General features: G+C 53.9%; 9 protein-coding genes and 1 non-coding gene across 10 annotated transcripts; 5 read left to right on the top strand and 5 right to left on the bottom strand.

Annotated features, from left to right (window-relative positions):
* Positions 1 to 18: 18 nt before the first annotated feature.
* Positions 19 to 1,928, bottom strand: QC763_208710 (uncharacterized protein; the record flags this gene model as incomplete). The annotated part of the gene is made up of 3 exons (XM_062909920.1): positions 19 to 1,255; positions 1,309 to 1,654; positions 1,706 to 1,928. The coding sequence occupies 3 exons, from the start codon at positions 1,926 to 1,928 to the stop codon at positions 19 to 21; spliced, it is 1,806 nt and encodes a 601-aa protein (XP_062768764.1).
* A 543-nt stretch (positions 1,929 to 2,471) lies between these two features.
* On the bottom strand, positions 2,472 to 3,650 carry QC763_208690 (uncharacterized protein; the record flags this gene model as incomplete). Its single annotated transcript, XM_062909919.1, has 3 exons — positions 2,906 to 3,650; positions 2,689 to 2,828; positions 2,472 to 2,618 (listed from the first exon to the last, which is right to left on the bottom strand). Exons 1-3 carry the CDS (start codon positions 2,931 to 2,933, stop codon positions 2,472 to 2,474), a joined length of 315 nt encoding a protein of 104 aa, XP_062768763.1. The 5' UTR covers positions 2,934 to 3,650.
* On the top strand, positions 2,994 to 6,320 carry QC763_208680 (uncharacterized protein; the record flags this gene model as incomplete). The annotated part of the gene is made up of 3 exons (XM_062909918.1): positions 2,994 to 4,878; positions 4,929 to 5,085; positions 5,144 to 6,320. Exons 1-3 carry the CDS (start codon positions 3,384 to 3,386, stop codon positions 6,318 to 6,320), a joined length of 2,829 nt encoding a protein of 942 aa, XP_062768762.1. The 5' UTR covers positions 2,994 to 3,383.
* Positions 6,321 to 6,407: 87 nt separating this feature from the next.
* QC763_208670 (uncharacterized protein) lies at positions 6,408 to 9,508 on the bottom strand. The gene is made up of 2 exons (XM_062909917.1): positions 8,557 to 9,508; positions 6,408 to 8,498 (listed from the first exon to the last, which is right to left on the bottom strand). Exons 1-2 carry the CDS (start codon positions 9,068 to 9,070, stop codon positions 6,901 to 6,903), a joined length of 2,112 nt encoding a protein of 703 aa, XP_062768761.1. The 5' UTR covers positions 9,071 to 9,508; the 3' UTR covers positions 6,408 to 6,900.
* Positions 9,509 to 9,693: 185 nt separating this feature from the next.
* On the top strand, positions 9,694 to 11,924 carry QC763_208660 (uncharacterized protein). The gene is made up of 5 exons (XM_062909916.1): positions 9,694 to 10,225; positions 10,279 to 10,392; positions 10,442 to 10,458; positions 10,504 to 11,223; positions 11,275 to 11,924. Exons 1-5 carry the CDS (start codon positions 10,061 to 10,063, stop codon positions 11,315 to 11,317), a joined length of 1,059 nt encoding a protein of 352 aa, XP_062768760.1. The 5' UTR covers positions 9,694 to 10,060; the 3' UTR covers positions 11,318 to 11,924.
* QC763_0039210 lies at positions 11,430 to 11,518 on the bottom strand. The gene has a single exon. It is a non-coding gene; the product is annotated as a tRNA-Arg (tRNA).
* A 1,732-nt stretch (positions 11,925 to 13,656) lies between the features above and the next one.
* Positions 13,657 to 14,911, top strand: QC763_208650 (uncharacterized protein; the record flags this gene model as incomplete). The annotated part of the gene is made up of 2 exons (XM_062909915.1): positions 13,657 to 14,099; positions 14,166 to 14,911. Exons 1-2 carry the CDS (start codon positions 13,982 to 13,984, stop codon positions 14,909 to 14,911), a joined length of 864 nt encoding a protein of 287 aa, XP_062768759.1. The 5' UTR covers positions 13,657 to 13,981.
* Positions 14,912 to 15,833: 922 nt separating this feature from the next.
* Positions 15,834 to 18,068, top strand: QC763_208640 (uncharacterized protein; the record flags this gene model as incomplete). Its single annotated transcript, XM_062909914.1, has 5 exons — positions 15,834 to 16,478; positions 16,536 to 16,624; positions 16,677 to 17,425; positions 17,480 to 17,639; positions 17,699 to 18,068. The coding sequence occupies 5 exons, from the start codon at positions 15,834 to 15,836 to the stop codon at positions 18,066 to 18,068; spliced, it is 2,013 nt and encodes a 670-aa protein (XP_062768758.1).
* Positions 18,069 to 18,539: 471 nt separating this feature from the next.
* On the top strand, positions 18,540 to 20,748 carry QC763_208630 (uncharacterized protein; the record flags this gene model as incomplete). Its single annotated transcript, XM_062909913.1, has 2 exons — positions 18,540 to 20,483; positions 20,544 to 20,748. 2 exons carry the CDS (start codon positions 18,540 to 18,542, stop codon positions 20,700 to 20,702), a joined length of 2,103 nt encoding a protein of 700 aa, XP_062768757.1. The 3' UTR covers positions 20,703 to 20,748.
* A 217-nt stretch (positions 20,749 to 20,965) lies between these two features.
* Positions 20,966 to 23,064, bottom strand: cut9 (anaphase-promoting complex subunit Cut9; the record flags this gene model as incomplete). Its single annotated transcript, XM_062909912.1, has 2 exons — positions 20,966 to 22,869; positions 22,923 to 23,064. 2 exons carry the CDS (start codon positions 23,062 to 23,064, stop codon positions 20,966 to 20,968), a joined length of 2,046 nt encoding a protein of 681 aa, XP_062768756.1.
* Between the last annotated feature and the right edge of the window lie 268 nt (positions 23,065 to 23,332).

Raw genomic sequence — 23,332 nt, 5'->3', positions numbered from 1 at the left:
CATCTGCTCACACCCACATCAAATCCAGTTCCCAACCCTCTCCCCACTACCTTCACTCCCCGTCTCCCCCTTATTACCAACAGAGACCTCCCTCCTCCTAACCATCTGCGCAAGCTTCCTAGGTGAAGCACTAAACTTCTTCTTCTTCAACCCAGAAAAAAGGCCCCCCCTACTCCCAGCCCTCTCCGCCGCCTTCGGGCTCCAAACACGTCGTCTCCCATCATCTCCTCCTTGCGTCGTCTGTGGAGGAGAAGGACTGCGGCTCATCCACTGCGCCTCTGTCAACGTCAGCGTCTCCTGCTGAGTGATCAACTGATCAATATTCTGATGATGATTTTCCTGCTGAGGATGGAAAAACGACACCGACGGCGGCCTGGTATACTGCCTGAGCGGGTAAGCAGCTTGGTGTCGATGCGGTGGCGAAAAACTCGCCAGTCCATTATCAAACTTGCTTCCCGTCATCGGATAATACCCCCCAGGAGACAACCTCGACTCGGTGATCGATCCATTCGTCGAAAGAGGCGACATTTCATAATTAGAAATCGAATACTCCTCTTCGTTGCCAACATCAACATTCTCATCCGCCTCAGGGGTGACAAGCTGCCTCACAGACTCGGGCGACCTAACCCTCTTCGCCACCGCTGCAACGCCAAACTCGGTGTTATCCAAACTAAAAGAGTCATCGTCGATATGTTGGCAAAGCGAAGGCGTTATCGAGGGAGCTCCCGACACTGCAGAGACGGCAGATGCAGCCGAGGATCGTCGTGAAGGTCTGCCAGAAGGCTGGTGAATGGGGAGTTCTGGCAGAGGGCGCTGGAGATACGACTCACGGTAGCAATCCCTAAGTGCTTTGCTCGGCTGGGGCAGCACAGCCTTGGATGTGGAAACCTGGAACCGCTCGGGTGGCGTGTTGAGCACGTAGACCGAGGGTTTGCGACGCAAGACGTTTTCTTGTTCCACCTCTTCGCTGTCGTCAAAGACTGCCTCATCCGAATTCTCCAAAGGAGACCGAACCTCTTCCGATGAACCGTTCTCGGTGGAGTCGATACTTGGGCCGCTATCACGCTTTGTGTTTGGCGAGATGTTTCGGAGAAAGTCGAGCTCCTTTGTGGGGATCAAGTTCAGCTGCTCGAGGTTACTCCAGGTGCGGTAGTGAAAACGGAACGAGGCAAAGGGTGACTCCTTGGGATCCATCAATATGAAGGTGTAGTAACACATGTCTTGAGGTTGTTCAACAAGACCAACACTGGGAGCCCTAGCATTGAAGTTAGAGGACAAAGTTGACAACTCGCAGTCAAAGACACTTACGCTATGCCATAGTTGTCTTGAAGTCTATATTCTTCCAGCTTTGGAGCTCTAGCCCGCCGTGCTTTAGCGCGAAAGGCTTGTATCTCAATCAAACCGCCATCCTCTGCCACAGATTTGTGCTCCTGGCCTGGCAAGAAGACGAAGTTGCGGCTTTCGATCCCGACTTGGTCCATGTATCGAGATGTTGGCGCCCAGAGGGACTTGACTACCCTTCCATTATTCTTGACAGCTGGTTCAATCCCCCAGGCGGAAATGGGCCTGGCGTTCATGTAGAGTCGAAAGAAAACAAACTTGCAAGGGGAAGGCGGCGGAGCATTGACGGCATAGTTGATTGAGAAACGAGTTCCTGGACCGAATTAGCGGATGCCTCTGCACCATCTTCGATCGAAAATCTCACCAGAAACAGATGGAATGTAGACAGACACTGACGGCCCATACTTGTGGTACTGAGCTGGGGTTGGGTGAAAGGTCGTGGCCAAGCTCTTGGGTATATCGTCGGGAACAGTCTGAGAGAAGCTACGAGCTGGACATCTTGAACCTTCTGGATGCGGGTACTCGGGGATTCGTTCATCGTCTGGGCTCGTAGAGATGGAAATCTCGATGCCTCGGAGGCTAGGCATCTTGAAGGGAATCAACGAGTGACTGGAGGAAATGAAATGTCGAAAGAAAAGGCGACTCTGTGGGCCTGAAGGCTTCCCGGATGCGCAAACAAGATGCAAGCAGGAACCAAAATGGTCGACAGCCTGGTCGAGAAGAAGGAAAGTCGCTGGAAAGGAAGGGCCAAACCTGAGAGAAGTGAATGCACTCACTGCCAGACCAGACAAAACGGAAGGCACGCAGGTGAAGTTTCCACTCGAAGCATGGTTTGCGGAGACACAGGCGTCTGCCCTTCAGGTTCTGGCTCCTGGGCTCTGCTGAGTTGCTCCCGGTATTTGTTTACATCCGAGCCCTACAAAGCTCTCTCGGTGGTTCAGAAGATATGCTTCACTTGGCCTACCGCAGCACAAACCAAACCCAACCCATTATCAACGAACAAGTCACCATTTTCCAGAGCTCGACTAACATGAATGTATCAGCTTCGTTTCTCACCATTGCCGGGTTGCAAACCACCGCCAGTAATTGTATAAGCACATCGAAAACGTCTATTCTCTCATCGGCCCCGTCTAGCTCGATCCAAGCACCTTCTTTGTGTCGTCCTCCTTGTCTAGCAGCCCCAGATTCCTTATTTGCGTAGCATTCGGAGGATTCTCTTTCAGCTTCTTGGCCTCGGCAGCTCTGTAAGCAGCCTGCAGGGCCTTGACTCTGGCAGCCTGTATCACAATCTCGATCAGCGAGAGGTTCCCTATGATGTTTGCGCCGGCGCTCGGGGCAGTCGCTAACCTCCTTTCTGTGGTGCAAGCACTCGTAGTAGTCCTCCATGTGTCCGGCGCACTTGGCCTTTCCAGAGTCATCGAATTCGGTGGTGTTGACAACGTAGCACGAGAGCAGCTCCTGCCAGAAGGGGAAGCACCGAGACGGGCCTGCGAGGGCATTGTTAGTTTATATGTTGCTAGGTGAGGGCCAATTGAGGCCATTGGGACGTGTCCAGGCTACCCACCGCCGTTCACGCCGTATCCGGACGCCATGATGGGCTATGAATTTCCCTGTTTGTGGTGTGGCAGGAGGGGAAGTTGAGGGGAGGTCGCGAATGTCGTCGGCGTCCAAAGTCAATGTGATGTTCCCACTTGGAGCTTGGCCAGCAACAGACACACGCACGGGAGAGTGGCAGCCACACTTTTGCAGGTCAAGCCACAGCAGGGATGACCCACAATGACGGACTGCGGGCGAAATGCCCGGCCTTCGATTGGCTGGATGACCCCTATCCCTGCCGCTTTCTTGGGGAAAGATGCCAAGAGCGAATGTGTTCATGATCCCCAACTGCTGTTTGTGGAAGCTCTCAGCTCCGTGTCCTTGTCGCTGACTGACAAGTTGCCATGTGAAGGCATATCCGACGTGATTCGACATGCGATTTTGCACCGTTCCATTCATTCTCTAGGTCGATAGTACGAATCTCGGATACAGGAGCCTCGAAAATAATGACCCTCTCACTATCACCGGCAAAGCTGGTCCTCCTTGCCGTGCACTTTGCTGTTCAGGCCGATATCGATAGCTTGGCTGTCCTTGCTGCCCGCCATGACACTGTCCTGCGCAAAGACCTGGTGTTGCGCATTCTCCTGACATACCTCCCCGAAACCTTACAATCAACCAAATACGTCGGATTTCTCGAGAAGATCGAAAAGGGAACACTTTCAGAAAACACCAACCATGACGTCGATGCTTCATCTGTAGAGACGCTAGCCGAGAGGGATGCGACAAAGCGGGTGCGCAAGCTTCGACTACTGCCCTTGACTTTCAAGGATACACCAAAAGAGGTTGGGGATGACCCTATCGCCTCCTTCCTTGTCCGGAGGTCATACAAAGTGGACGAGGAGGCTGGCTTGCTCGCGGAGCTCCCGACCTTGTTGCTGCCGTTCATGGATCAGTCGGCATACGTGCGGACCCTTTTAATCTCGACAATCTTGCCGCTTTTACGACGAAACTGCGAATACCACCCAGAGGATCCAATTCAATACACCTTGTCTGCTTTTCAGGAACTCCCAGATCGTGTTGCCGTCAATCTGTTACTGTCTCGGACCGGAGCCAGGGAAGAGGACTTGCCCGTAGTAGGACGAGACTTGCGGGGTCTAATCGGTCCATGGCTTGTGGACGAAAAGAAGTGGAAGACCAGGAGACGTAGTATCGTTTCTCCCAACAGCGAGGAAGACGACGGGATTTGTGCCGGATACGACGAGGTTCTTCGCTGGCTCACCACGCAAGCGTCAAAGAACTGGAGGGTGGCCGTCAATGCTATTCAACAGTGGGGTGGTCCAGGAGATGCTGACCTGGCCGGCTGGGGGAAGCTGGAGTTGACAGAACAACAGCAAGACCGTGTGCAGCGAGCCTATGCGCAGGCAGCATTGGCATCGGCCTATGTGCTTCCGGAAGCGTCATCTGAGGCGATTGAGGGGGCATATAGTATCGCGGCTCAGGTTGCGAACCTCCGTGGTCTAGATCCGCTGCCCCCTTTTCCCTCAGCTGTCGCACTCCTGCCGCCCCTTGCCGAGCAAATATCTGAGGACATCATCTCCACCAAAACCGCGACGTTTATGCGGAATGATCTGTTGGCTTCATCGAATATTTTGACGGCGCCCGACAACTCTGCTGTCGCTTTCTTGGAGGCACTGATTCTCAGTGCTCATCTTCTCACCCATGCCGGCCAAGCTTGCACCATTAGAAGAGCCGGAGAGCTCGCCTTGTTACAAGATGAACGTGACCAGAAAGAACAGGCCAGCAAGTTGATTCATCATCTCAACCACAACGGCCCAAAGACAGACGATAAATTTTGGTTGGGGGCGAGAAATGAGATTCTCTGGCTTCGGGATTGGGGTGCTGAGGAGGTGTCTCTTGAGGCCACTCCTAAGGGGGTGTTCAGCAAGTTGAAAAAAGAGTTTTTGGAGGTTGAGATTCTCAAGGCGTTGCTTTTCAACACACGTAGGTTGTTTCTTCTAGGTTCTGTTCTTCTCTTTACTAACTGCCGAAAGGCTACTCCTTGGCGCGGTCGTTGTACGAAGACGCCCCTGACAGGCCCCTGGACGAGAAGGTGCTGCAAGACACGGTCTACGCCACCGCCATGACGGCCTACGACAACGCTTCCAATCCCAACCGCACTCGCGGTGGGCTCAAGAAGTGTGATGAGATGTAAGCCAACGCCTTCTCAACTCCTCTCACTTTCTCCATACTAATAGTCCTCCCTCAGAATCAAAGCCTTCCCCTCCACCCTCCCCAAATCCCACCCCCTCGCCCAAAAAGTCGAGGCCCTCCTCCAAGCCACCCACACCCTAAGTGAATACCGTCTAGTCCTCAAACAAGGCGAACCTTTCACCCCTATTGTCCTGCGGGTGCACTCGGATCCGATCTCCATCATTGGCAAAATCCTCGAGCAAAACCCCAAATCATACACCCGGCTCCAGGACTTTGTCGACCTGGGCAACCGGATGGTCCAAGCCGGGCTGGTTAAACAATCTCCTTCTTCCTCTCATCCATCCTCTCTCCCGCACCCGCCAGAACAGGTGTCTCAACGCATCACAGCCATGTGCATCGACGCGGCTTTAACAGAAGAAGATTTTGAGACAGCCTACTCTTTTGTCGTAACCCGTCTCGATTCCCCTGCTACCGACCAACAAAAAGATGATTACTCGTGGCGAGTGGCGCTGCAGGCGGGGAAGTACCGGCGCACGGCGAGGACGACCAAACCGACGCATTTTGGGACCGGGAGCGCGAACGAAGAGATTAGGCACTTGGAGCAGAGGATTGAGTGTTTGAGCGTTGCGTTGAGGATCGCACCGAGGGCGACGCTGCAGGAGATTTTGAATGTTTATCGACGGGCGGAGGAGGAGCTGGAGGTGAAGGTTAGGCAGGAGGAGGAGAGGGAGGAGGAGTGGGATTGGAGGGGGGATAGTGTCTCGGGCACAAACATGCCGGGGGGATTTAACAGTACGAACAAGGCAAAACAAGCACGGGTTGGTGGGAGCAGTAGGGGACGGGATAGTAAGGAGGAGGAGGCGCCGATGAGTTTGTTTGATTTGGCGAGGGCGACGGGGTTGACGGCGCCGAGGAATTTGAGCGCGCTGAGTGGGCTGCAGAGGGCTGCTGGGGGGGCGCTGGGGGGGTTGGGGAGGGGGGTTGTGGGGGGTTTGGCTGGGGGGGGGGATAAGAATGGGAGCGAGAGGGGGAGTATGGATAGTGCTAGGTCGGGGGGAGGGGAGGTGGTGAGTCCTACTGGTGGGAGTCATGACGGGGAGGGTGGACAACAGAGGGCGAGGAAGAGGGATCAGTTGAAGAATGCGGCGATGGGGACGTTGGTTAGTGGGGTTGGGTGGTTGGTTGGTGCTCCTGGGCCTGCGGCGGCTGGGGCTGGGAATGGGAGGGAATGAGGGATGAGTTGATTGTAATGTTGAAGTAGTTGTTCGTTAGGTTGCGGTACAGGTAGTGGAATCACTGAATAAACATTGAAAAGATAGGTTACAGCAAAAATGCACGTTGTTTCTGCCACACTAATCAACTATCACGACAGTAATTCTTCTTCTCGCTGGCTAGCTGAATATGAAGGAAAGGTGGTATACACCTGAAAGCAAGAACCCGATTCCCCCATCCTAGTGCCCTTCAGGGGGGTGTCGATGGGCAACATGGCTCATCCGCGCCCTCTCCAGCCCAGCCTTCGAGGGGCAACTGCCCTCCTTTACCCACCCCTCCCAAACGCCTTGCAAATCCCCTTACCAAAACTCCGTTTTATTCTTTTTTGATCCCGACGAACAAGGCCTAGTGAAAAGTTCCCCTCCCCAGGAAATGTAATACACAACCCCCCTTTTCCTCAGTTCATGAGAAATGGAGGAGGCATTGGGTGTGTGGTAGTCTGTTTATCCACCCATTTTTCTCTGTCTATCCTCTTTGATTACTTTTGCAAAAACCGACAAAAACCCCAGGTTTCGGCCCAAGGTAAAAACAGTCAGATTTCTACTCCGAGTCCGAATCCCCATCCAACCCAAGAAGCGTCTTCTCAACATCATCCAGATCATCATCCCCCTGACCATCACCCTCATCCTCATCACCCAGACCGAGCAACCCCCTATCCACATCATCCAGGTCGTCGGCCTCCTCCATGGGCGTGTCACCATTAGTGTCACCCCTGTTGAGCCCGTTGGCCTTTGGACGGCGCACAGTCTTGGTCTGACGTCCCGACATCATCTCCGCCTCGTCCTCAGTCTCGGCAGGGTCGATCGGTTCCTTGGAAGGTGACTGGTCACCTTCCCCATCGGAACCATCACCATTGACTGTTCCATTCGTCGCCTTTGGCCGCTTGATCGGCGCGATAACCCCCAGGTTTGGATCATCGCTGTTCTCCCAGCGGGTGAGCCGTCGGGAGACGCGTCGAAGGGTAGCAGTGTACGCGTGGAACTGCTCGCCAAAGTCATCTGTCTCATTCTTGAGCTGACACAGCCCGCCGTAACCCCTCTCCCGGAAGTGGTGAGTATCAACATTGACCCCGGCGTTTTCAATGGCCGCCTTGTGGATCTTGACCGTGTCTTCATCCTCGCTGTCCTCCCATGGGTCTTCATCGTCCAGCTGCTCCAGTCTCTGAAGAGCGTGGATAATCGCCCCGTCAACACGGCGAATCTTTCGTGCCTGGTGATAGGATTTCCGGAGACGACGATCCAAGATGTACTCCACACGCTGATTTCTATTGCGCTCAACAGCTATCTGGTGAGCAGTCGGTGGTCGAGGTTTCCGAGCAACGATTCCTTCCAGCTGAGGGCCCCCAGGCGACGAGCCATCGACCACATATTTCAGTGAGTGGGGACCACGTCGTCCAGTGCTGGCACCAACAGATGGCCTGCCGAGCAAAGCACGCGGCGGAGTCGACCTGACACTATCATGGTCGCTCTCGTGCTTAGAAGGGCGAATCCGTGGTAAGATGCCGGTGCTCGGACCAACTTCCTCTCCAGCCAGGGCGCGAGCTCGACCTCCTCGTTTGGTCTGGCTTTCTGCCATGAACTGTTGGTCGGCCTCAATGATCTTCCGCCGCATCTCCTGCTTCTCTCGGCCGAACCTCTTCTCCTCTTCTGTATCGACGTTTTCGAGTACCATTTCCTCTTCCGACATGAGCACCAGCTGTGGAACTCCTTGATTGGCGACATCAACACCGTAGTCCACACCGGCACCGAACGGGTTCTCTTCGCAACCTTCCTCGGTGAAGTCGGACTCCAGGTAGAACCAAATGATCCACAAAAAGGCCCTCGCGCGGCTCTCACTGGTGAACTGCTTCTTCATGATGAGATCGTGGAACTCGCCGCCGGGCGGGAAGTGCAGCTCAGCAACCTTAGTAGCGTTGCTGCAGATCAGGAACAGCAAGTTGACCGGGTTGGTTCTCGGCACGTTGACGGCCTTGACGGCATCAAGAGAGTTGGGCTCTGTCCGGTCCTCCATACCGCCCTTCAAAATGGACTTCAACCTGGGCGCATCCTGGAGCTGCTTGTATGCGTTGGAATCTGCTTGTGCTTGGAGGGACGGAATGGCGTGGTATGTTCGGAGCTGGGCTCGCATTTCGGGGAAAACTGTGACAAGGAGGATGGTCAGCAACGATTCGGCGCCAGAGCAATGTCGGTAACGTACAATTAAGGGTCGTGTTCATACGACCAATGTTGACCAGGAGGCAGACCATGGCCATGCCCTTGGCGGCAGCGCGATCACTAAGCAGCTTGTCTCGAAGGACCTTGCTGGTCTTGCTACTCCTGGCCATCGTGTCGATGTAGAGGTCGGCAAAGCATTGCTTGCCCAGACGTTGTGGTTCGTAGCTGTTGGTGAAGACCTTGTCTTCGTTGTCGAAGACGGCCTTGAGAAAGTCGTATTGGATATCTTCGCGCCAGAGCGGCTCTCCATCGTTCTTCTTCAAATGCCTGACTTTGCCGATGATAGAGTTGCCATTCTGGCCATCATCACGGGCGCGCTTCTTGCCCCGAGGCTGCGTCTCGGTTGGTTCTGGGGTAGCCGTCGCCATCTTGGTGTCGCCGTCGTCGTCGGTGACCACCGTCATGAAGGACTTTTCGATGTGATGGTGGTGTTGGGGTGGTGGTGAACTGGCATCGACCTCAGACATGGCGACGGCGGAGCTGGGTGACGCAGCCATGGCTGCGACGACAAAGGTTTGGCGGAATCAACCAACTGTGGCTGCGGGCGTTGGGATGAGAAATGATTCGCGGGTGGGTTTGTGGGTGCGACGGGGGCGCAGGTGAAGAAAGGGAAAGGGAGAGACTCGAAGATGAAGTCACGGCTCGAGCGCCGGGCGGGTGGGAATTGCTGCGCGACCAATACGACAATCAAAATGCTCGGCTGGGGCTGCAGGCCAAAATGACGATAGTTGCTTCGGATGTGAGGAAAATGGGAAAAACAAGTGGTGATAGGCGCGAATTCTCGGGGGAGTAAATCAATTTAGCCTTGGAGACGAGGAATTTTGTGATGATGGGATTTTGGAGCAGGAGACAAGAGGCGCAGAAGCCTGCCGCAGCTTGGCCTGCCACAGCACGCAGCACCCCCGAAGGCATCGCGTCCCCAAGCTTCCAGGTCGCCCTCTATCGTTTTGGCGATCCAAACTCGCGGGTGACGTGGTGCTGCCGGACCCACTTTAATCGCTTTCTACTGCTTACATGAATCAGCTGGCGGGACCGTCTACCACCCGACGCGATAGCCCTATATCGTTGCACTAACTGGGTCTCTGGATCCCGTTTCCTGCAAATAGACTCCAACCCCGACAGTGGCCGCATTCGGCCGGGAGATGTGATCTCATTCATGGATAGAGGGCGGTTATCATCTATCTTTGATGCCGAGGGATAACTGAGCTCTTGCAATATTGTTTACGTAATTCAAGACTATGTACTATCTATTTATTTTCTGACTCTACGAATCGTGCCGGCTTCCATCGTGACACACGATCCAGTCCAACTATTTGACATCCTTCGCTGCCTTATCATCAGTGCAACTTAGTGTTGGACCATTCGGCGGCTGTCGGGACCGATCTGCGGCTCCTTTTCTGACTCAACAACCAACTCAACAAACATTTGTCTTTGGGAACACACGACACATTCGACAAACATATCAGGATCGGTATACGACGGCTTCAATGGCTAACAAAGTTGCAAAGATTCCCGTCATTGACCTCTCGGGGGAGAATCAGGAGCAGGTGGCCAAGGAGCTCGTGGAGGCTGCCATTGAACATGGCTTCATATACATCAAGAACACAGGGAAAGATATTCCTGCCGATGCTGTACATGGCGCATTTGATATGGTACCATCTTCTTTACAGCTGAGTCTGAAGCTTATCTAACCATACCATCATAGGGCAGGAAGATCTTCAAAGCACCACTTGAAGAGAAGCAGGCATGTGCTATTCAGAAGAACAACCGTGGCTGGTCTGCTATGCAGTATGAGACATTGGATCCATCAACCCAGCGTGTAAGTGCCGCATGATGATATGTACCGTCCTCCTACTGACAGGCAACAGGTCGGTGACTTCAAAGAGTGAGAATCCTCCCAATATATCGTAGCTTTCATCACTCACAGTAGGTCCAGGGCTTTCAACTTTGGCGAGTTCATCAACGGCAAAGCCGACCAACCCATGCCACCCACCATAGCCGCTCACGAAAGCCAGATCAACGACTTCCGTGAGCTCTGCTACAACCTCTGCCTCAAGATCAACACCCTCCTTGGCATCGGTCTCCAGGTCACACCCCCTGACTTCTTTAAGAACGCTCACCTCCGCGAAAGGGGCGCTTCGGGAACCATCCTCCGGTTCCTCTACTATCCGCCCCACACCGATACCCCTGACGCAAATCGTGAGGAGGATGTTCGCGCAGGGGCTCATTCTGACTACGGCTCCATGACCCTTCTCTTCCGCCTCAAGGGACAGGCTGGTCTGGAGATTCTGACCCAAGACGGGAAGACGTGGGCTCCTGTTCCTGTGGTGCCACCGGGGACTGAGAATGATCCTTCCCCTCCTATCCTGTTGAACATCGGGGATTTGCTTTCTTACTGGACTAATGGGCTGCTCAGGAGCACAGTTCACAGGGTGGTGTTTCCTGGTCCGGGCAAGACGTCTGTGGCTGGTGAGACGGATACGGAGCCGAGGTACTCGATTGCGTTTTTCTGCCACCCTGTGGGGACGACGCTGTTGGAGCCTGTGCCGAGTGAGAGGGTTAGGAATCATGAGGGGGATGCGCAGGCGAAGCAGGGGAATCCGTATGCCGAGAGGAAGGTGTTGACTGCTGATGAGCATTTACATATGAGGTGAGTGCTCTTGTTGGTACTTCGCGAGCTTATTGCTGACATTCTTGATAGGCTCAAAGCAAGTTATCTGCAGCTGTATAAAGATAAGGAGTAGGATCATTACATAGATGTGGCATTGGATTGTGGGAATATTTGACCATATACTGTTGCCGCCATGTCGACATCATAAACTCAACCTCTAGGCAAGTCCCCAACAAAAAAACCAAGGTCCGCTGGCGTAATGGCAGCGCGTCTGACTACGATTCCAAAAGATCAAGTAATCAGGAGGTTCCAGGTTCGACCCCTGGGCGGATCGTCCAAACTTTTGCGTCCTTCCAACAAGGAAGAGTTCTTTTGAACTTTTTTTCTCGCTTTTTTGTGTTGGTGGAGACTTGGGAGTTGTTAGGGGATGATCCCTGGCGTGCTTGGCTTAGGGATGAGTTGGATGTGCAGCCCTAACCCTTTTCACTTGGGATTAGGTGGCGGGGTGGACGACAAATGCTGTCGGTTGGGATGTTGAAGATGTGAGAAAAGAGAGGAAATCAGTTCAGTGTCACTGATATCTCTCTTTGATTAGTTTTGTTCTCTGCTTGCTTGGCTGTTTAGGTAACATGCGGTATGGGCGAGAACCGTCAACTCGTGATGAGCCTACGGAGCATCACCGGACATTTCCCAGCAAAGTTAATGGCAGGTATAGATAAATATTCTTCGAAAGTGTCGTCTTTATTGTTTACACCGCGGAGAATCTGTCATGTCTGCCACGCAATCGAGACGAAGGGGAAAGGAGTCGACGGGAATTTCAAGACTGACTTGCACTTGGAGCGAAACTGATGGCTACCTACCTGATTGACAGACCCAGCTTAGGCACTCTAATACTTCTTAACTACTAGGTCTGGACAACATCAGGGTCCTGTGTCAAGAGCAACGCTCTTTCGGTGTTGGTTGTCGTCCGAGAGCACTTGCTCCCTGCTCCCACGGTATATATACCAACTCTCGCGCCCTTTTGATCATCGAATGAGACTCCCAACTCGGCTCCTGCCAAATGGCATAGCAGTATTGGGAGTCGCGGCACTGATTTGGGTAAGGACTAAAGAGTACCAATGGTGTCCGTCCGAGCCTTTGGCGAAGTAAAACCTTTACAGGTTTTCGTAGCTGGGCACCCCCAATGTGGGCTGCTCGGTGAGCTTTTTGATGGTATTTTTTTCCCTTTACCTTCTATTTTTTATTTTTTTTCAATTCCATCTCCTGTTGTCCCCCCTTGTAGGATATTTTCCACATGCGTCAGGCACGAGGGTGCATACCTATTTGCCACTGCGTAGCTCGTATGACCCATCGATAACTTGGGAGCCAACATATCTTTCATACATTCTCTCCATCCGACAGAGAGTAACTAGTCACGAGAATGGCGTGTGTTTCAAAAGTGCACCAAGATTCCGCTAAGAAGCTGTCAGCCCTGTGAGTATAACTAGGGAGGTACCTGAGGTGGCTAGGTAGGTCTCGTTGCTCTCACTCAGTACTTCAACCACCAACCGTGACAGAAGATCGACATGGCAGAATCCGGCATGGCAAAAGTCATGGCAGAACACCAGCTCATCCCTCGCGGACATCTGCTCAAACATAGCCGGATCCGAACCATCGACCCCGCAGTCGAAGACGCAGCGCCCAAAGGCACAGCGTTCCTCGACATCATCCCTGGTGGCTCCAGTTATTGGGACCAAACCGTCTATATCGAAGCCATCGACCCAGACGGGAGGCTGGTGATGTATTTCCTGAAAGTGAGCCTGTCTCTTTTTTTTTTTTTTTTTTTTTTTTTTTTTTATTATTTTTTCTTCTATAAATATTCCGTCTTGGATTTTTTATTTCTTTGGCTGAGAATTTTTTGAAACCCAAGTGGCAGGCGGCGAACTCGCCCGCAAGAAGTTTGAAGGTGAGTGAGCCTCGCCCAAATAGCCCACCATTCATCAGTCTCTTCCACAACTGGCCAAACCCCTCGGTGCTGGCGAAAATCGAATGATTCCGGGGACATACTTTTAACTTCTTGAGTTTAAACGCAGGGGGGATGATGGGGAGGTTCTCGAGCAACATCAAAGAGGTAGCGGGGAAGTGGTTTAAAAAGTTACCATCTGGAGCAAGTACACTCCTCCAACTGCCACTAAGCATATCTTAGGGTAGTGTTTCTGGTCTTTGTGAGATGCAATAGCTTTGTTCGTGATATGCGCACGCTGGTGGACGAAGTTTCCTGGTGGTTATGAAGAGTGGAAGGCTGCTTGAAGATGGATAATCTGCTTGAGAGGAAAGCCCATTCAAGATGTTGGTTTTCAAAAACGAAGGAGGGAGCAATGTGGACCAAGTGTTTGCCGGAGTGCCAAAGACCCAATTGACAAAGGATTCAGGGGCTCAGGGGCACTCGCTTGGCATTCTGTTTGTTGTTTGTGTTTCTTGGGTCAGGTGTTGCACGATTTGATTGCAATGCATCATGTGTGTATTTCCCCACACTTTTACCCCTCACTCCCCGGTGGTGCTGCCTGGCGTCGGGTGGCTTCTGATAACGGATGTCGTATCCTCTCTTGTCGGGGAGGAAGGTGCACTCTTAGTCCGCTGAGGAAATAAAGTTCGGGTATGGAAGGGTCCGGACTTTGGTTGAGCCAACGGAACTTCAAAATCGATTCCCCTCGCCCAAATTCTTCTCCCAAACATCAACCGCTTTCGAACCCAGCCCTATCCGGATCTCACACCTTCTTGACCATCAAAGCAACCTCCCAGCTCTCCAAAAACCAAGATGAGCGGAATCGAAGTTGCCATTTTTGGGCCCCGTGATGGAGTTGCTGCTGTGAAGGCTGTCGGAGAAAAGCTCAATGGCAAAACAAGACTGGAATTGAACAGAACTGGATCCTATGGTAAGTAGTCATCCGACGTCTGTATCTTTGGCAGGGAACTTTGTGCATTGACTACAGTTGATGTAGAGCAAAATGGCCTTACGCCATCCACCTGGGAACTCGAGCATCTCAACGCCTCACTTGACCATGCCGGACTCCAAGATGTGCCTGTCAGAATCATGATTCGACCTTGCGGAGCACCCAAGCTCGGGCCCGACTTTGTTTATTCAGATGCCGAGTTCGAGCAGATGAAGTCTGATATACGCAAGTTCAAAGAGTCGAAGCACATGAGCAGAGAGCGGGGAGATGGGTTTGTGTTTGGCGTTCTGAGACAATCTTGCTCGGTCCCACAGATGCTGGTGGTCGACAGGGTGAGAACTGCTGAGTTGAAGCATTTGGCAGGGGATGATTTCAAGTGTGTCTTCCATCGAGCCTTCGATCTGGTGATTTCAACTTCCAGGGATGAGATGTGGGTGGACGACCTGGAGTGGTTAAAGACACAGGAGATGGCCGTTCTTACCAGCGGTGGCTGTGGAAATGCGAGCAACAATACCAAGGCTCTGAAGCAAGTACTTATCGAGACGGCGAGGATCGGACAGGAACTGATCGTGGGTGGGGGGGTGAGAAGCGATACCCTGGAAAGTCTGGGGAATGGGATGGGAGGACTGGGATATATCTATGCCCTAACCAGTCTTCACTCGGTTGGCATGGTGTTGCATTCATCTTTTTTGAAGCGTGACCCCAGCAACGTGGTGTCGTTCGATGCGGAAGAAGCGCGAAAGTTCAAGGCCACATTGTACACGCTCATCTCATCACAGGGATGTGCTAACTAGAGCTCAAAAGTCTCGGGGGGTGACGGTGATCTGTTCTGTGACTCTTGAGACAGGCAGATCATGGAGAGTTTGCATTTTGCCGTGGTCAGCGAGAGGGACCAGAAAGGCCTGTTTCTCACCCAAACAGAAGTTGAAAAGAAAAAAAGGCAGAGAGCCAAAAGAAAAAAAAAATTTGAAGAAAAAGAAAAAAGCGGCAAAAAATTGAAGGGCATGGACTTTTGGGCATTCTTTTCGATTCACCACGTGCGACACTCTCCCCGTATCGAGAAGGTCCTGAACACGCACAACAGAGCCAAGCGCAACGAGGAGGAGAATGTAACAGAGTACGGCCTACGGTGGGTGGGTTGGCCATGTTCCTGGCATGGATGGTTATCGGTATAAGTCGTCGCCAATCAGAGCTCGAATCGCAACCACGTTGGCGGTGGAACATCGAAATCTTGGCATCAAGTTACATCGAAAGACCGCCCACGCAGAGCTCGACATGACGCACATGGTTTCGACATACACACCCCGCGCGAGGGCGGGACAGTTATCACGGCACTGGAAGCATCTCCGAGCCGTGGCATTTTATTGTTTTCTTTGGACATGGGGTGAGGACCACCACTTACGCGACCCACGCCACGTGTTGGAAACGACTCGCCATGATGTTCACGATGCCCTTGTATTCCTTTTTTGATGCCCCATCTTACCCAGGGAGGAGTCCGGATCCGCCAGTGTGGAAAGGGAAGCAGCAGGAAGACGGCCCCCCTCATATGCTGCCGTCGTCGGTGCAATGTGATTGCATGTCGATCAGCGTCCCACTGCAGAAATCAATGTCGGGGTATATATAAGCTTGCTGCCGCCCCGACATCAACGACATTGAGAGCTCGCGTGAGGTAGCTTCAGCTCAAGTCAACAGCCACCCGGACAAGACACCCTCACAATGCTCCCAAGACTGGACCTCGCCGCCGTTTGGCTGGCAGCCACGGCTTCTGTTGCTTCGGCCCAGACCTACCGCAGATTCGGCACCTGCCCTTCGCTGGGCTGCGTGATCCCGCCAGACCAGCAAGATTTCTTGCCTGGCCAGGAGTTCGACATTCGTTTCGAGGTTCACGCCCCCAAGAACGGATCCGAGGCATTCAACAATGGTGTCCCCGACGAGAAGTTCACGGCGACCATCTCGAAAGATGGTGGACGTCCGCGAAGCATCGCCGACTTCTTCAAGATCCGCTCTGAGCCCTCGCTTGAGAAGTGGACTTTCTCCTGGTTCGAGGACCTGTTCGCAGAGGACGCAAAGACCCCCTCTGTGGTCAATGTCGCTTCCAAGGCGTACCGTCGTGTGGCGCTCTACGAGCCTGGAACCTACACGGTGACGCTCAACTACTTTTCGGGCAAGAAGACTACGGCGGAATGGACTGTTCGTCCTTTGGCTACCAAGAAGAAGGCCAAGAACGTCATCTTCTTCATTGGCGACGGCATGACGACCAACATGATTACGGCCGCCCGCCTGCTTGCACACAAGACGGTCAACGGCAAGTATCAGACCTTGCTCTCGCTCGACGATTTCCCGGTTCTGGGACACCAAATGGTACGTTCATGACATGGCGCCAATCGGCGAGGATACAGCGATACTAATGCCTAGTAGACACACTCGATCGACACCTTCATCACTGATTCGGCAAACTCCGCCTCGGCCTTGTACACCGGTCACAAGAGCACTGTCAATGCCCTCGGGTAAGTTTTGTCTTGAACCCGTTGATGCTTTGATGCTTACTGTGGCTTTCAGTGTCTATGCCGACACCTCCCCCGATCCTCAAGATGACCCCAAGGTCGAGACCATCGTCGAGATGTTGTTCCGCATCTGGGGCTCCGCGTGGGGCGCCGTCTCGACTGCCTTCATAGCCGACGCCACGCCGATTGCCCTCTCAGGCCACTCCCGTCTCCGCTCCCAGTATGGCGTCCTCATCGACCAGACCCTCAACGGCGTGCAGAACTACTCGTGGACCAAGACCGACGGCCCCGATGCCTACTTTGGTGGCGGTGCCGACCAGTTCATTGCTGGCCCAGGGTCTTACCAGGGCAAGGACTACTATGCCGAGTTTGCCAAGAAGGGCTACAGCGTCAGCTTGAACAAGACTTCCCTCTTGTCTGCCCCCAATGACAAGAAGGCTCTGGGCATCTTCTGCAAGAACAACCTTCCGGTCTGGATCGATAGGCACATCTTCCCCGAGAACCTTGAGATCAACAACGACCCCACTGGCGCCGCCAAGCCTGCGAAGGACCTGCCCGGTCTGAAGGAGATGACGCTCAAGGCTGTTGATATCCTGCACAACCGTGGCGGCAAGGAGGGCTTCTTCCTCATGTCGGAGGCGGCTAGCATTGACAAGCAGATGCACGCGCTGGACTATGATCGTGCCCTGGGTGATCTTTTGGAGCTGGATGATACCGTTCGCGCCACTATCGAGAAGCTCAAGAAATTGAGGATCTTGGATGATACTCTGATCGTTGTGTCTGCCGACCACGGTCATGGTTTCGGTATGCTCCTCTCCATGGGCTCAAGCTGATGACAAGTGCTGACAACAAGAACAGATGTCTTTGGCAGCTCGGACACCAAGTATGCCGAGGCCCAGGAGGACGAACGCAGCAAGAGGAATGCCATTGGAGTTTACCAGAACTCTGGCTTGTCGCAGTACACGGAGCCCAAGCCTGGTGTTAGCTATGGCACTGGTGCCAACTTCCCCATGAACTGGTATGTATTAATCTTTGTCTGTCTGGGTTAGCAATGTGACTAACGGTACTTCTCAACAGGGATCCCCGCTACGTCCTCGCTGCTGGCGTCGGTGCCGCTCCCGATCGTCGTGAAGATTTCGGAATCGGTGCCACCCCTCGTGCTCCCACCACTTCGAGAGGTGGCGAGGCTTATGTGAACGACAAAGATAGGCCCAATGGCTTTGTCGTCAACGGCACCCTTCCGACCAGCGAGAGCCAGGGAGTGCACTCGCTCACTGACGTGCCTGTGTACGCTTGGGGTCCGTGCCAGGAGACATTTGGCGGTACTTACAGCAACATTGATGTGTTTTACAAGATTGCCAATTGCTTGGGGTTGGCACATGGGAGAAACGTGACTGAGGGTGCCGGAAAGAGACATGGAAAGGGCAAGGGCAAGGGAAGGGACTAAGGGTTAGGGGTTAGGGTTGGGAATGGGGAGTGGGGAGTGGGCAAAAGTAATGTAATGTGTTGATGTTTGATGAGTATATATTTAGGAAGTGAGTTTTGGGGTTTGGGTGTGTATCGTTATTTTGTTATGGTACAGAAATCAACAAAAGATAAAGATGGATGTACGATTTGGGCCGGCAGCCGAGCCGAGACGGAACGGCGCACCCGAGCTGTTGGGACACGCGCGGCATTGGTTTCCCGCCAACCCCGCATCGTGCTACTGTGCGTTTGCCTCGGTCCGTGTTCTTATAAGTCGTGAGCCGTGGACCTGCACCGCGGAGGTCCGGTGTCGCCCGTCGATCCTGTCAACACTTGGTGGCTTCCTTTTCTCACCGCAATCTTTGAGACAGTATATATCACTTACACCACCAGTACCAGTCTCAGTCTCATCATCACTTTCACAACTCACACACAGCAACACTCATCCTTCACAATGACCACACCACACCCCATCCCCCGCAAGCTCTGGGAGCACCCCGCCCCGGAAACAACCCTCATGCACCGCTTCATGCGCTCCCTCAACCGCCAACACAACCTCTCCCTGTCGTCCTTCTCCGACCTCCACCAGTTCTCCCTCTCCCAACGGTCCCTCTTCTGGTCTGCGGTTTTCGAGGCCTCAGACTACCTCTACTCGGGGTCGTACACCACCGTGGTGGACGAAACAGCCACAATCGACCAAGTCCCCGTCTGGTTTGAAGGTGTCAGCCTCAATTTCGCAGAGAACATGCTCTTCTCCCGTGACCCCAGAAACGGGCAGCAATCAACCAAACACAAAGAAGACGACAAAGTCGCTGTTGTGGAGGTCAGGGAGGGGGGATCAGAGACAAGGGAGGTGACGTACGGGGAAGTTAGGAAAGAAGCGGGGAGGTTGGCGGCCGCGATGCTGAAACGGGGGGTGAAGAAGGGGGATAGGGTCGTTATTGTGGGGGCCAATTCTATCGAGACGCTGCTTGTTTATCTGGCTACCACGTGGGTGGGCGCGGTGTTTAGTAGTAGTTCGACGGATATGGGGGTGAAGGGGATACTGCAGAGGGCGGAGCAGGTTGATCCGGTTTGGGTGTTTATGGATGATGCTGCTTTGTACAATGGCAGGGTGGTGGACTTGCGGGGGAAGATGGGGGAGGTTGTGGCTGGGTTGGGTAACTGCAAGAATTTCAAGGGGGTGGTGGCGATCAGGAGGTTTGAGGAGGCGAGGGATGTGAGGAAGGTTCCGAGGGCGATGACGCTGGATGAGTTTGTTGGTGCGGCCGGGAGGAATCCGACACCGCCGGGGTTTGTGAGGGTTGGGTTTTGTGAGCCGTTGTTGGTTTGCTATAGCAGCGGGACGACGGGGACGCCAAAGGCGATTGTGCACTCGGTTGGGGGGATATTGATTAATTATTTCAAGGAGGGGAGGCTGCACGAGCAGATTGGGCCGGACAGTGTTACGTTGCAGTATACCACGACGGGGTGGATCATGTATCTGGCGAATGTTGGGTCGTTGTTGTTTGGGGGGAAGGCGATATTCTATGATGGGTCGCCTTTCCAGCCGGATGCGAAGATCTTGGTGGAACTGGCTGCGAAGCACAAGGCGACAAAGCTGGGCATTTCCCCGAGGTGGATGTTTGAGTTGGCCAAGGCCGGCATCTCACCGAGGGAGATGGCGGATTTGAGTTCGTTGGAGACGGTGTCGTGCACCGGGATGGTCTTGTCGGATCAGCTGTTTGAGTGGTTCTATGATGTTGGCTTTCCCAAGCATGTCCAGTTGGGGAATATCTCTGGCGGCACTGACATTGCTGGGTGCTTTGGCATCATGAACCCACTGACGCCCGTCTACGTTGGAGGGACGCAAGGGCCATCTCTGGGCGTTCACGTTGCAATTTACGACTCCCTTCTTCCAGACGGAGAACCAGGAGTTGAAGTCCCCCACGGCACGCCTGGCGAGCTCGTCGCCGTCAAACCCTTCCCCAACATTCCTTGCGCCTTCTGGGGCGACAAGCTCCCGGTTGCCAGCCCGGGGTCAAAGTACCACAGCTCCTACTTCAACCGCTTCCCCGGGGTTTGGGCCCATGGTGATTTCTGCGTCATCCACCCCGTCACAGGAAACATCTCCTTCCTCGGCAGAGCAGACGGCGTGCTCAACCCCTCCGGTGTCAGATTCGGCTCAGCAGAAATCTACGGCGTTGTCGAGAGGTGGTTTGCCGACAAGATCCAGGACTCCCTCTGCGTGGGGCAGAGGAGGAAGCAAGATGCCGATGAGAGCGTCATGCTTTTCCTGTTGATGAAGCCGGGCCACAAGTTCACAAGGGAGTTGGTAAATGAGTTGAGGAAGAAGATTTCAGACGACCTGAGCAAGAGGCATGTGCCCAAGTACATCTTTGAGACGCCAGAAATCCCGGTAGGCTTCTCCCTTTCATTGTTTTCCCCCCCGCGAGATCCCGGCACTGACACATGACAGACCACCATCAATCTCAAAAAGGTCGAGCTTCCCGTCAAGCAGATCGTCTCCGGCCAGACCATCAAAGCAAGCGGGACCCTCGCCAACCCCCAGAGTCTGGACTTTTACTATCAGTTCGCCAAGGTGGAGGAGCTGGTTGGGCCAAAGGAGAAGCTTTGACCTCGAAACATGGACGAATACAAGCACAAGGACGGATGAATACCCCAGATCCTCTATAATGACTAGTTATCATAGCGCAATCCTTGACCTCTTTTATGCCATACCATACCAAACCGCCATGCCATGCTTAATTCAGCCTTATTGATAACCCAACGCCATCGCTAATGTAGTGCAGAAAGGTACACAAAACAGTGTCCATCATGTCGTCGTCCGATTACGTACACTTCTCAAACGTCCACATCCTCTTCGCGAAAGATGCCCTCCTACTCCTCTTCACTCATGTCCATGTCTCCGGCATTCCACGGCCCTTGACCCCTCGCCGGACCTGTTCTCATGCCGCCCCCCCGTCCAGCAATCCCTTTCCCCTTGTCAAGCGATCCCCCATTTCGCCCCCTGCCGGCAACCCTCTCTCTTGCCGCCTTTTTCCTCTGCTCAACAACCTCCTCAAACCTATCCATCTCCTCATTCCCCTCCCCCGCCTTCCCATCCTCCACCACCACCTCCCCTTCTTCCCCAGGAACCACCAACCCACCCTCCCCCCCCAACCCCAACCCCCCCTCCATGCTCATCTCCAACGCCTTACCCAGCAGCTCAGTAGCAATCGGATCCTGAGGCCAAATCCCCAAAGCCTCATGCAGCACCTCCACCGCGTCCCCCGCCCGTCCCAAATCCAAGTAAATCAACCCCTTCGCCGCAAAAACCCCCGCGTCCCTCCCCCCTTCCCTCAGCACAGCATCAAACTCCCCCAACGCCTCCTCCCACATCTTCAGCCTTCTATAAGCATGCCCCAGATTCGTCCTCGCCCCCAGCCAAGCCCCACTCTCACTCTCCGTCTCCTCCGCCACCCGTAACGCCTCCCTAAAAAACGCCGCCGCCTCCTTCGCCCGGTCCTGATGATAACACACAATGCCCATCTCGTTCAGCAACAGCGGATCCTCCCTACAAAGCCCATACCCCGTCCTCAAAAACTCCTCCGCCGCCGTCATGTTGTTCATGGCATGATTCTGCATCCCCAAAAACACCTGCGGCAGGTGCGTGCCCGTAAACAGCCTCGCCGCGGTGCTGTACGCCGTCACCGCCTGATCGTGCTCCCCCTCGGCAGCAAACGTGTGCGCAAACCCGATCCAGGCCGGCCCAAAGTTGGGGTCCATCATGCTGGCCTTGCTGAAATACCTCCTCGCCTCGGCAATCTTGCCAGTCGCAAAGTAGTATATCCCCACCGCCAGCCACGAAGCCGGTTCCTCTGGGTAGCTATCCGCCAGCTCGTGCGCGATGAGGAACAAGACATTCGTCCGCTTCAGCTCATACAAGCACGCCAGATGGATCGGGTACACCCCAAAGTTGAACCGATCCCCCTCCAGCACCCGCTCCGTCACCGCAAGCGCGTCCTTAAACCTGCACTGCGTGTACAGCTGGTCCGCCCTCGCAAGCATGATGTCCGCGTTTCCTTCCAAGCCGTAATGGGTAGCTAAGCTCTCCACAGCAGTATTAAACGCCATCGGGTGTCGATACTTGGACAGCTGCGTCTGGTAGAGCATGTGCGTGTAATCACCCGGCTCTTCCTCCCCCCTCTCCGAGCCGACAGACCCAAAATCCAACAAGCTCATAAACTCATCCTCCTCATCGGGAGACATGAGGTTATTCTTCACCAGCTGACTAAAAGCCTCAAAGCACTGCACATCAATCCTCAGCGCATCCTTGTAAGCCTCCTTTGCACGGTCAAAGGCGTTTTGTTTTGCAAAACATAACCCGCGGAGGTGACACATGGCCGCTTCGTATTTTCGTGTTGTCCGCCCTTCATCTTCTTCTTCTTCTTCTTCTTGTTGTTGTTGTTGTTGTTGCTGCCCATCATGGATCCGCAATCTCGACTTTACTTTCCCATCCCCCCCAGCTTTTGTCGTAGTATTATTCCCCGTTGTCCGGCTCGTCTTCCGCCTTGGTCCCTCCTCCTCCCCTGTGCGGGAAAACAAATGCCGCGGGCTGTGCTCACCCAACAGGCTCAACGCTTCAGAGTACAAGCCCTGCTTGATGAGACAGTGCGCGGCCAGGTAGCGGCAGGCGGGGTTGCGACTGATAAGGCTGTGCCGGGAGAGTAAAGAGTGGGCGCGGGTGTGGTTGCCGGCTGCGAAGTGCACTTGGGCGAGGAAGAAGGCGTCGTTGTCGTCTTCTGTTTTGACACAGTTAGTGACGGGAGGGGAGGAGGGCAAGAGGGGAACGGACTCGTCATGGCTAGTAATTTGTCCCCAATGAAAATCGCGGAATCGTACTGGGCTTTGTTCATGGCGTCCTGGCGCCAGGAGCGGAGGAATTTCTCCATGTTGGAGTTGTTGGAGGAGGAGGATTGGTGCGCGGTCGTTGCCATGCTGATGAGGGCGGGTGGTGGTGGTGGTGGTGGTGGTGATGATGGTTCATGGGTTGGTGTTGGTGGCAGTTTGGGTGTTGGAAATGAACCAAGGTGGATGTCGACATGTGATTGCGCAAATACGGTTTTGTTCGAATGGTCAAGCAAACCTGCCCAATTGTCGACCACGTCCCTTCCAGGAATCCACCTTGCGACCAAATGTCAATATTTTGCAAGGCGCAACTGTGATCGACCTGGGGGACGCGGCTGCCAAGAGAGACCCGACGCG

This window comes from Podospora pseudopauciseta (assembly GCF_035222475.1).
Source record: "Podospora pseudopauciseta strain CBS 411.78 chromosome 2 map unlocalized CBS411.78m_2, whole genome shotgun sequence".
Classification (NCBI taxonomy): Eukaryota; Fungi; Ascomycota; class Sordariomycetes; order Sordariales; family Podosporaceae; genus Podospora; species Podospora pseudopauciseta.
The sequence above is the reverse complement of the archived record's forward strand: the minus strand, read 5'-3'. Positions and strand labels throughout refer to the sequence as shown.

Coding starts and splice junctions, on each gene's coding strand:
- QC763_208670 (XM_062909917.1), bottom strand. CDS start 9,070: ATGGCTGCGTCACCCAGCTCCGCCGTCGCCATGTCTGAGGTCGATGCC. Junction 8,499..8,556: donor TATGAACACGACCCTTAATT/GTACGTTACCGA, acceptor TCCTTGTCACAG/TTTTCCCCGAAATGCGAGCC.
- QC763_208660 (XM_062909916.1), top strand. CDS start 10,061: ATGGCTAACAAAGTTGCAAAGATTCCCGTCATTGACCTCTCGGGGGAG. Junction 10,226..10,278: donor TACATGGCGCATTTGATATG/GTACCATCTTCT, acceptor ATACCATCATAG/GGCAGGAAGATCTTCAAAGC. Junction 11,224..11,274: donor GATGAGCATTTACATATGAG/GTGAGTGCTCTT, acceptor CATTCTTGATAG/GCTCAAAGCAAGTTATCTGC.